General features: G+C 26.8%; 3 protein-coding genes across 3 annotated transcripts; all 3 read right to left on the minus strand.

Moving 5' to 3' along the window:
* Window positions 1–14: 14 nt before the first annotated feature.
* FG379_000465 (elongation factor) lies at window positions 15–3,380 on the minus strand (the record flags this gene model as incomplete). Its single annotated transcript, XM_067325876.1, has 1 exon — window positions 15–3,380. One exon carries the CDS (start codon window positions 3,378–3,380, stop codon window positions 15–17), a length of 3,366 nt encoding a protein of 1,121 aa, XP_067182717.1.
* A 351-nt stretch (window positions 3,381–3,731) lies between these two features.
* FG379_000466 (uncharacterized protein) lies at window positions 3,732–6,635 on the minus strand (the record flags this gene model as incomplete). Its single annotated transcript, XM_067325877.1, has 1 exon — window positions 3,732–6,635. The coding sequence occupies one exon, from the start codon at window positions 6,633–6,635 to the stop codon at window positions 3,732–3,734; it is 2,904 nt and encodes a 967-aa protein (XP_067182718.1).
* A 3,382-nt stretch (window positions 6,636–10,017) lies between these two features.
* FG379_000467 (uncharacterized protein) lies at window positions 10,018–10,839 on the minus strand (the record flags this gene model as incomplete). The annotated part of the gene is made up of 4 exons (XM_067325878.1): window positions 10,018–10,070; window positions 10,172–10,313; window positions 10,578–10,750; window positions 10,812–10,839. 4 exons carry the CDS (start codon window positions 10,837–10,839, stop codon window positions 10,018–10,020), a joined length of 396 nt encoding a protein of 131 aa, XP_067182719.1.
* Window positions 10,840–12,587: the final 1,748 nt, after the last annotated feature.

Raw genomic sequence — 12,587 nt, forward strand, 5'->3', positions numbered from 1 at the left:
TACATTAAATTATTTCATTTTTTTTTATTTAACGTTCTTTGTTTTTCTGCAGATATTACAATTTTGTTTTGCGTAGGTAATCCTTTCCTATTTCTAATAGAGTTTATTATATATCTTGGTATATTCATGTTACTATAGTTGACACTATTGATAGATGACGGATTGAAATTGTTATTACCTGTATTACAACCTAAATTGTTACTACTGTTTCCGGTATTACAATTAATATTGTTTTTAGAACCACTGCTAATGCCATAAATTCCACTGTTTTTTAAATTGTTCGAGTTAATATTGTGATAACCATTTCCAATACTGTCGGTTAAATCATTAGCAACACTTGCATTATCAACATTATATTGTAATATGATTTTAGATAAGCCATCATCTTCGAACTCTTCCAGTGTCATATTAGACTCTGGGAAAGGATCTTCATCTAATAACTCCCAGTGTGAAAAAGATAAATAAAAAGATATATTTCCACTTGCCTTTCCTCTTAACTCTTGATTTATTCCGAGTGATTCTATAAATGGTATATGTGCTTGAATTTTAAAAGTAGACGTACCTTCCTTGAGTTCTTCGCTATAAACATTACCTCTCCTTTTATTAATAACGCTGTAAACTTTACCCAATACACTTTGTTCGCAAAAAATAACAATATTTAAGTATATTTCATAGATTCTAACATTTCCTCTTTGAAGCATTGACTTCCTGCATAGTTCTTTACATAGTGTAGTTAATTGATTTGAAATTAAGGCATCGGAATTCATTATTAACTTAATATTATTCAGATTGACTTCATTTTTTACAGTTAAATCTTTAATATCATTTATTCCACTTAATTTCAACTCAACCAATGTGAATATTACTCCCCTAACAGGTTCTTCACATAACGGACCTGATACACTTGCAATTTCGTAACCTATAATAATACCATTTATTATTTTTCTATATAAATCAATTACAGCCTTGTTTATTTGCAAGTTATCTGGATAGAATTCAAAATCATATGTTAATCTCAATGACCAATTTAAAGATATCATAATCTCGTCTCTACTTTGTAATAATGTTATACTACCCTTTTTTATACAAATACCTATTAAAACAAATTTATTATCGTTTTTTGCCAAATATTTTAATTTATTGATTAAGTATTGGTCAATTTCCACTATTTTATATTTTGAATAGTTATTCTCTTGGCTATTCAATTTTGAGTTAAAAATATGATCTAAAATACTACTTTGATTTACCTCTAAATAATTAATTATATCTTCATTCATTGGTTCAGCGCACATTTGTATAGTTGCCAATTCACATGGAACAGAACCTCTATTATGACTTTGTAGCAATTCATTTCCAGCATTTTCAGAGTCAGTAAAGCATTCTATATTAATATTATTGCCACTCCAAGGTGGAAAGGGTATATGTTTGCAAACACTTGTATCAATTTGATTTGGATTAACACTATTAACTAAACCTTCTCTAACTGAAATTAATGGTTTAGAAACTACTAATGGAATCTGAGCAAACACGTTCTGTAGATCAAAAATGCACCTTTCTAAATGAACTTCACCATGACATCCAAGTATATATTCGCCTGTATCCAATGTGTCTATTTCTATACATGGATCTGACCTTGTAAGCAACTCAAATCCCCTCAACATCAATGGTAGATCCTGTATTCTTTTTGGTTGTATTGCGACTTTAATTATTGAAGACAGTGATGAATTTGAGTCTAATTTGTATAATGGATTAAACGATGGAAAATCTTCGTAATTTGATAATGTTAGTGTGCGATAAGTGTATGATAGTTTTCCCAATATTTTATGACCCCCGTATTCAGTATTATCATTTGTATTTAAATCTATTTCTTCAAGGCATATGGCAAATACATTACCACTTTTAACGATATTTACTGGAATCAAATCTACACCAAGCAGATTATATATGGATAAGACTTTAACCCTTTTAATTTCTGGTGAATTTATACACATGTATAGTTCATCACCAGCGTATAAATCACCACAAAACATCCTAGATATACCTACGAATCCATTTAGTTCTTCATTTCCCTTTAAATGGTCTTTAGTTAGTCTGTTGTTTTTCAAATCACATGTTGAAAATTTTGATATAAATACTATTTTTAAGTCTTTTACATCAGTATAATTTTCATATTTTAAAAAAAGATCTGTGTAAATCGATGGAAATCTAAGCTGATTTGAATTAAATGGATTTGGTATGTAATCTACTACTTTGTCAAATACACCTTTTGATAAAGGTAACCAATTTGACATGATATATTTACAAATAATATTTAAATAATTATTACTGTTCATATTTTTTGCCCTATCTTCACTATTATTCAATATTTTTGTACATTCATTAACTATACTTTCTATTTCAGATGAATAAATATTTAATACATTTAGTATTTTAACTATTTTTTCTCCATTAAAGTCTAAAAATATGTTATTATATATGTTCCAAACTGGATCCAAAATAAACTGAACAAATATATTCGATTGGTCTTTTTTTGTTCCTATATTTGATATCTTTTTTGTTTTTATATTATAGTAACAATTAATATTACACAGTGCTTTTTGGAGATTTTGGCGTGTCTTTGCATTCCACGGTAAATCCAATTTGTTTGAAATGTTTTTTAATATATTACCACCGACTATATCTATACACCAACCGTGTAAACAAGATGTAAATAAAATGTTGCCGTTCTCGAATGAAAATTCTAACAACTTTTCATTTTCACCCTTGTAGTATTCATCTATATCATTGAATCTACCACTTAAATTATTATTGTTACTCTGATCTTCGATCAACATCATCTCATGTATTTCCTCCTGTATAAGTTGATGCATAATTACATTCAACTGTTCAATTAATTTATTTATGTGTAAATATGCTTCTTTTACGTCGTATTTCAGCTCCACTATCAATCTATCCATCTTGTTTATAACTAATATTATTTTTAGTCTTTCCTTATACGCATGTTGAAGCAACTTCCTTGTTTGATCGCCTATTCCTTCCACAACATCAATTAACAATAAGGCACCATCTGAAATTCTCAATGACGATATTACCTCATAAGTGAAATCAAAGTGGCCTGGAGAATCTATTAAGTTTATTACATAATCACCATTTTTAGAATTTATATCTAATTCCTGTTCATATTTCCAATTTAGTCTTACCGACGAGGACTTCATTGTTATCAATCTATATTGCTCATCTTCTCTTGAGTCGAGAAATCTCATCATACCTGCCGATTTATTGGACAATATATTGTTACTTGCGAGGAGGTAATCAGCTAGTGTTGTTTTTCCATGGTCAACATGGGCTATTATACACACGTTTCTCACTTTTTCACTCATTTCGTTGTCTGATTATACTAATGTTTTCAATTTAATAAACTTAGAAGAAGTGATATGTATTACAACTCATTATAATATTTCCATTATTTTACTTACAAATGCTATTCAAAATACACGTTTACCTTTATTATTTTAACTTATATTAATGGAAATAACTTAATTGTCAAAGTTATGCAAAAATGTAAAGAAGTTGTAAAGGCGCCACCCACCTTGCTTTGTAAAGCAGAAAAACGGTATATAGAAAAAGTCACGTGAGAAGTGCTAAAAAAAAATTGAAAGATATGTGGATGCATGCAAACATGCATCCATTTACTTTATTCATCCAATAAAATAATAATGAACATAAGCTACTTATATAACTTTCTCCTTTAATAATTGAAACAAGTCCAGTATCTTACTTGAATATTCCGAATTAGATTGCTTGTTTTGTTTATTAAAGAGACCATATAATTCGGTAATTAGTGAAGAGACTAGAGTGGCATTATTTAACTTGTCAAATGAACAATACATATCAAGAAGAATACTTTGAAAATTCAGTGGTTTCCCATTTAATGATGATAAACAACTCTTCCAAATATTGGTGCATTCTCTATTTATATTATTCATTATGTTTAAATTAATATTTACGTCAACTTTCAGATTCTTATTTAAAGTTTTCGTTATATTAGTGAAGTCTTTGATAAATAATTCAACATCCCCATCAACTATGTGATTTTCTACTAGGTTTTTAAATTCAAAATCACTATTGATGTGTTTATTAACCTGAATATTCTTTTCAAGCCACTTAATAACGCAAAATCTAAACTTACTAACAATAACATCCGATATTTTCTTCGTTGAATTTTCACCAATAGTTTTAAGTTTGAGTATAACATTGTTTAATTCAGTATTTATATTTATATAATGGTCTGACGGCATGTTAATACCAAGTAATATACCCAAATTGCCTGTTGAATCAATAAGGTTTATTTTTCTGTTTAAGACTTTATCTAAAATAAATGATTTTGAGCTTAGTGTTTCCAATTGATACTTAATTATTTTTTCTAAACAATTCAACCAAAAGTATATATTTTGAATGCAAAGTATAATACTATAGATTGTAACTTTAAATGTACTATTATTTATATAATTGTTTTTTGCACCGTTTATGACTATATTATAGCATTTAATATTACAGTTTAAAACAAATTGTAAAACTTTTATTATTCCATAGTAAAATATAATAGGATTCCTTTTAATATAACCCAAAAGTATATTTGTATATTTTATACTTTGTAAACAACATAGAGGAAGGGTGTATTCAGTGCCATTATAAACAATAAAGTAATCTGATATTCCAACAGAATCTTTTGAACAAAGCTCACCATTAATAAACAATTGGAATGTATTTTTATATTCTTTATTTAAATTATTTCTTTCCCATTTTTCATTTTCAATTTCATAGGATAATTTTACCCAAATATTACTAAATATGGTATTATCAAATAGTTCCTTATAGTAACAATGAAGAAGTATCCTCAACTCAATGCATCCCTTTTCAATAATGTTAATTCTTTTGTTCTCACTTGTAGACGATTCGAAATCATCATGTCTCAAAATGTTTTCATTAAAGTTATTTTCGATTTCTATTATTACAAGTATGTATTTTATACATGTCCAATAGTACATATGTGAAAATTTTAATACAGTTTCAAATTCCTCATGCTTAGAAATTATTTTACTAATGATACTTATAACTAAGTTAAATATCTTAGTTGTTGTTTGTTCTAATAGTTGAATTATTGGTAAATAAACATTTTTGTTTGATTTTAACATAACTTCCATGCGCAATTTGTTATTGTTAAATAAATTCTTGTTTAATACTATTACAATTGCAAATATAAAAATTAATTTATATATTAAATTAATAACATAATGAAAAAATAACAACTCTATTTTTTTATTTGAAACATATGTATTATCCTCGCCTGTATTTTTAATTTTATTATCAATAATATTAATAATATCAATATTATTTTTTTCAATATAATCATTTATTTGAAACTCAAGGTCATCAACTGCAAAATTAATCCTTTGTTTTCTCAATAATATGATTATCGGATAAATAAGTGAAACGTTCGTATATGTACTAGATACTTCTTCAACGCTACTATTACAATTTTTTTTATAGTATTCGGAGTAAAAATATGAAACTTTGTGAAACTCATTTAATAATACATCTTGGGTACTATCGTTACTTACATTATTGATAAATGCAATAAATAGGTCACTTATTTTGTCTAAGTTGGCTTCAATATCTTCATATGTTACATTAATATTGCTTTTCAACCACTTTAACACTATACTTATAAAATCTTCCAGTGAAAGTTTTTCTATTACATTGTTAAATTCACAAAGTCTGACAGATAAATTACTTAGTGATTTAATACATTTATAATTTATTGTTATCTCATCATTATTATCATTATTACTACTGTTAATTTTACTTAGTGTGTCTTCAATAATATCCATCGCCTCTATATACTCTTTATCACACAATAATTTCTGAATACAAGATTGTATATTTTTTAAATTTCTTAAGCTCATAATATAACTTTTAATATTTCGTACCCTTTCTCTTTTTATCACATTTTGTAATATTTTGTTCAAAATCAATATTTTTTGAATACTATCACTTTCATTACAATCTTTAAGAAATAAAGTTAAGTTATTCACATCTATTTTTAGTTTATAAAACTCATAAAGTATTTTAACATAAGGATCTACTAATTTATATAGTTCTTTACTCAATTCTTCATTGTTATTTTTTATTCTAATATTTATTTCCTTTAATAGATCATTTATAATTTCCAGTTTTTGATTATAATCGTTAGCATTTTCGTCAAAATTCACTTCTAAGTTATTCCTGTCATTATAAAACGTACTATCATTTATGTAGTTACTCTTGGAAAGATAGTTATTTGTTCTGTTAATTTTGTAAAATTTTATTATATGTGGCTCATTATCAGATAAATAGTTATTTATTTTGCTAATATGCTCGTTAATACTGCTATTACTTTGCCTTACTGTATATCTTATATTATTTACACCAATAAAATTATCTTTATAAACGTCATATTCATCAGAACCGATGCTCTCGCAAACAATATCTATGTTTACCAAAGTGTTTCTTGAATTTTGTGAATAATATTCGGTGTTTGTTAATGGAACTCTAATTATATTTTTTAATCTACTTTTAATATCATCAATGTCCATATTGCATTTTTATTTTTGTTCTCAAATATTATTTTATTGTACCTTAGTACTTATTAAACAGTATATCTTTTGAGTCACTTGAAACTTAAGAATCGATCAAAAAATAATATTAGTACAACAAAAAAAGCTATTATTCGCTTATATATCAACTTAAGTATAGTATAATATCTAAGGAAAATGGCACTAATATTACAAAATATTGAACAAAAGCCAGTTAACAGTGCAATTTGGCGCCGGCCCCACAGCATGCAATATTTATTTTTAAATTGCACTACATTAGAAAGTTAAAATTATGGAAATACTTCATATTGTCTCCTTTATGCATCTTAAGTGTTATTACGCGAAAAAATATTACTTTAACTGCGTGTGTTCTCGTTAATTATTCGAACATTTTTCTTTAAAATACGTACTGATTTAAGAATTAAATTATATTATTAATGAAAACCATTATTTTATCCGAATAGGAAGTAAAATTGAGTGGCTTATAATATATAGTTGAAGCAAACAATGGATGTTTTTATTGAGTAGAGAAGTGACACATTAAATTAATTGCTTGCCGTTTAGCTAACTGTCTTCTGCACAGAAATAAATTAGGTGTGATTTTATCCTATAGGTATTGTTCTAACAACTGCAACAATAATAACAATAAACCAATCCTTACTCAATCTTTATAGTTGTTCTGAAAATATTTTGGAAGAGATACATGAAATAGAACAAGACAATAATTAAAAATCGTTTGTTTTAAACTTAATCTGAAAAATAAATTTACTAAAAATTTAAGAAGAAATGAGGAGATAGATATCAGTTTTTGGCAGTTAATATTTAGGAAAAATGCTAAAAGGTTTTTTGTAAAGAAAGAACGAAAGTGGAATGTGAAAGAAAAAGCGAAAAAAATTGGTGGAATATAACTATAGAATTTTGAGCTAAACCTGATGGAAAAAATAAGTTATTGGAGTAAGTTTATAACATAAGTCAGGAACTTCCCGAGGAAAATGAGTACTTAAATAACTAATAAATCCTCTTTTTCGTCACTAATATATTACCATAAATAGATTAAACAAAAAGTCTTCTGTAACATTTATAGTGACTGCAGGGACATTGTTTAGTCATTTGACTAAGATTTTTTCCAATTTATGAACATTTTATTACATTTTTTACTAGTAATGTATATAAGAAAAGTATATATATGATTTTGCTCGCTGTCAATATTTTGAATTTTTTCTTTACATTATTGGGTAGGTAACCTACCTGCAAACTTAAATTTATCTTTTCTGTACAAATTCAAAACTAAAAACAGATTTCAATATATTATACTGTTTCTTGATGCAAAGCTAACAACTTCAATATGAGTTTACAATAGTTCTATTGTTCATCACATTTAGTATTTAATTCAAACATAAATTATACAAATAATAAGGAAAAAGTCGAGTTAATAATTAGATGTGTACAAGTATATAAATTTGAAACTACAGTAGTAACTTGTGTGTATTGAAGTATCAGACTACTTGGTGATAATAAGCTTTGTAATAATTACCGATACTAATCATAAACTAAAGTATAAATCATCTACAAAAATGGAATATCACTTTCCAACTATTCATTTAATAAATAATCATGAAAATTATATATAATTTTGTTACTAAAGGTGATAGTACAACTATAAATATAATCATGTCAAGGATGACAAACCAAGATCACTTTTTACCGCCATTACTACTAGCAGTACCACTGTAAATAATAAAGTTATATAAATGATTAATATTAATATTAAATTGTTAAATACTCATTTTAGTTAATAACCCTTATCTACTACAATTTTTTTCATTTGATATTTATAAGGAAAGTAAAACGCTCTGGAGCACATCTTATTTAAGGCACCTGCATAAAAGTAATTATGTCATATGTCTTGTATTAAAGCAGAGCCATTATTAGTCAAATTACTTGTTACATTTTGAGGCTTTTTTCAATTTAGTTTGTTTTTTTCTTTACTGTTTTTTAGCTTTTAATTAAGAAGTAGGTATAATTCACAAATAAACCATATAATAGATAGGGTTTATAGTAAATATCTGTTCTTGGTTTTGAAGAGTGGTATCAATATATAGATAAATACAATTAGAGTACTAGATATAGTTGTCAATTACTTTAAACTGTAGAATTAGAGGTAATTTGAACTGTTTGTAGTAGATTCAGTGAAGAGGTTATTGTTAGAAAAGGAAGAGAAAAGAATGAAACATTTACAATTAGTATTCCTTGTTCAATCTGTTATTTTAGTTTTTTTTGCAAGTGGTTAAGATTCACCTAGTAGCCGGTGTTATCGTTAGATGAATTAATTGGTAATAAAAATACGGTTGTTACTTTTGTTATCTTTTCCTATCTAATAAAGCCGTTCCTCGTTTGTAAGCTCACTTAAGGCCAGTGCTGGTTTTTCTGGGGGAGGAAGCTCTGATAAGTGGCCTAATTTGAGCTCATTCGGATCATCAGTCGTTGACGCTGAAAGAAAGAGAGAGGAAAGAGAAAAAGAGAAGGAAGTTGATAAACGCTTTAAAAAGCAGGCAATTATAAGTTTGCTTGGTAGAAGTGGTGGGTAAAAGTTGGTGAAAGAGAAAGAAAAAGAGAAAAAAAGGAAGAAGTGGTTAGAGAAAGGGAAGCTGATGAAAAATACGGCGGAAGGAAAAAAGTATGTAACAGAGTATATGTGCCTGGAAGTGGAAGTTCTAGCTCTAGTAAGCGTAAGACTCACTATTAATCCTCGATATTACGTATAAATCAGACCGGAGATAAGTGTGCTATTAAAATAACGTTAAACGGAAGATAGTGGATATTCTGAATGAGTTACGTGGAAAAAAAATATGCATTTCTAGTAGTGTTCTAAGATGTTTACCAAAATATGCCTGAGTTGTTTGTACATTAAGAGGAAGATCCGTTTTTGATGGACCACTTAATATCTACTCAGAATCGAAAGATATTTTTTAAATGATAATCTAACTGGGAATATATTTATATTGCTCACTTTATTATTTGTACCAAAGAGTTAAAACCTAATTTTGTTTTCTTTTTTACGAAAAAATGTTTAATTCTCAATTATGTGCTATTTACTCGTCATATTTGAGTAAGTTCACACCCGCATCAACATACTATTATTATTGACTTGCCACTCTAGAAGAGTTCAAGTATGGAATCAAAAAAATATTGAGAATTTCATTTAAATTTAAATAATAAATTAGATTAATTATCAATAAGATGTCATTGCTGTTTTTACTATTATAGTCGAAGTTGAAATAACGCAAACTCCAAGGAGTAAAATAAAAGAATACATATAACTAAACACTAATTAAAAAGTAAATAACAGACAAAATTATATTGGTTTCAATTATCTATATTTTTATTTTATTTGTTCTTTTGCTTCATTATTTTTATTGGCTTTGTAAATAAAATCTAAATATTGTTATATTTACACTTTAATTTAAAACTTAAATATGATGTACGATCATTATAAATTAGATGATCAAATTTGACTTATATTTAAAAAAACATACATTTATTGTCTATTATTTGATACTGTTGTTTAAAAAGCATACCTTGATAGAAAACGTAGGAGAAAAAAGTACGAAATCTTTGAGTAGTGGCTCTTCTGATAAAGAGTTTGAATTTGCTATGCTGTTCACTATAAGTTTTTCTCTATTTATTGAAAAAAATAACAAAGAATAAACTTTTTATTGTTTTTCTTTCAAAAATTAATTGAATCCGGTAGGATTATTGAATATAATTGATTTTTTTAATAATAATAACACTATGAAAAAGAGGAAAAATGTATGAGCACAAACTCTCCTGTGACTTTTGTGTTGTGGGCCATTTGAAAAGACTCCTCATTCTTCCAAATAATTGGATAAGCGACTATTAAGTTCGAATTGCGATTAATGTGCTACAAAAATTACAACATACACTATCCCGTCCACCATCTCCAAGATTGTTTGAATCACCTAGTTCACTAGTAAAAAAAGTAATGTTAGTTTCAGATGGTTCATCTTCCAAACCATCTCCAAAGTCATTCCTCTCAATATTTACCGGGCCGTCTCGTAAGTTATCACTGGTATCATTTATGCCTCTTGGATCTTCTGACGAACAGAAAAAAAAGATGTTGAAATTTTTGTGAAATCATTCTCAAAATCATCTAACCCATAGTAACCAAAATCAAATTGTTCATTATAACCCTATTCAAAAAATTCTTTTGATAGTCAGGATAAAGATTTCAGACTAAGTCATAATGAGACGCATTTGTGTTTTAATTAATATAACAGAATACCTAATTATTTGAATTTATGAATCAGTGCCTTCTTTATTTTGGATAATAATAAGTTCAAGTTGTTGTTCTGATACTTTAATTTAGTATGATAATGTTAAAGTTTTCGCTTTGATTTATAAAATTATTATACATATAAATATTTAAATGGATAGACATTATGCCAATTTTTTTGTTTGAATCAATATTTATCTTTTCTTTAATTTGCCTGTTTATTACTAATATAATTCTCTCTTTTATTTAAACGTTCTACCTTCTTTTTTATTTAAAAAAGTCGATGTGGATTGAAAAAGAATAAAATTCATTTAATTTTACAAGATCAATTTATTTATTGATGTTTATTTCTTCTAAAAAGCTTTTTATACTATACCAGTACATTTTTCTTTGCAATAGTATTTAGAACGGGAAAAACATCAGGCACAAAAATTCTCATATCAATTACTTTAACAAGTAATTGAAATAATATATTCAGGAACTAATATTGTTCATTTTCATAGTAGTTGGTTAAGATTAAAATTATGACACGAAAAAGCGATGTTTTTTTAAAAATGAAAATAAGTGAACGCTCTAAATACAATTTAAATTTTTCATAAACAAACAAAAATATGTTTTTTTCTCAACAATACTGCAAGTAACAAGTTTTATATAAGCTCTTGTTCACAAGCAAATTCGCATTAAAAGATTATTACACTCATTTTTTTCATATTCAAAAAGATTATAACAGTAATGATAGAATGTCAATCTCAGTAAAAAAAAAGAATTTTTTATGTTATTTTTTCTATTTAGGTATGCACTGGTTTAATTGCACACCGTTGCATTATTAATATGTGTATTAATGCAACCATGATGCATATTGGTGTTGAGAAAATGTCAAGGGGTGCAAACAACCAAATATTGAACCAATATTAAAATTGTGGCGCCTAACCACAAAATTGCTGTACAGATGCATCTGAAGTGTGAAAATGTTCTTAAAAAGATTGTGGTACATTTTAACCCATAACTTTTAATATGTGTTTATATATATTACTCACACATTTCTCACAAAAAAAATTGTTTTTTTATCTTTACTATGATGTTGTTATCTTTTTTTATCACTTTTACTGATTGACTTATTTTTTTAAATAATATTTTTAGTAGATATACAATTAAAATAGCTAATTCATAAATATAAGTAGAATATGGAATATATAAAACTCATTACCTTAATTCAACTTATTCTAATTGCTTCTGCCAAGTAAGTCCATTTTTCTTTGTATTACAAGTCATCTTAAATATTTTAATAAAATTCACTTGAAATAACACTTTTTTTTACTTTCTACAGTTATTGTAATATAGTAAATTCACTTAGAGCTGGTCCATACGATGATCCCACTGATGGAGGTTCTGGAGTAGATAATAGACCTATTCTCCATTCAGGCCTTAGAAGTACACCCCCACGTCAAGGCCCAAGAGCTCCTCCAAAAACTGGTCCAGGATGTAAGTTTTAAGATATCTGCTTTCTTATTTATTGAATTTAGGTACTAATTTCTTAAACCAATAGTCGATATAAGTGGACTTGGATATGCCCTACAAGATTTTCTTAAACGGAAAACTGATGAACAAAATTAGTTCCTGAATATATTATTTCAATTACTTGTTAAAGTAATTGATAT

The sequence above is a fragment of the Cryptosporidium bovis genome (assembly GCF_009768925.1).
Source record: "Cryptosporidium bovis isolate 45015 chromosome Unknown contig_11, whole genome shotgun sequence".
Classification (NCBI taxonomy): Eukaryota; Apicomplexa; class Conoidasida; order Eucoccidiorida; family Cryptosporidiidae; genus Cryptosporidium; species Cryptosporidium bovis.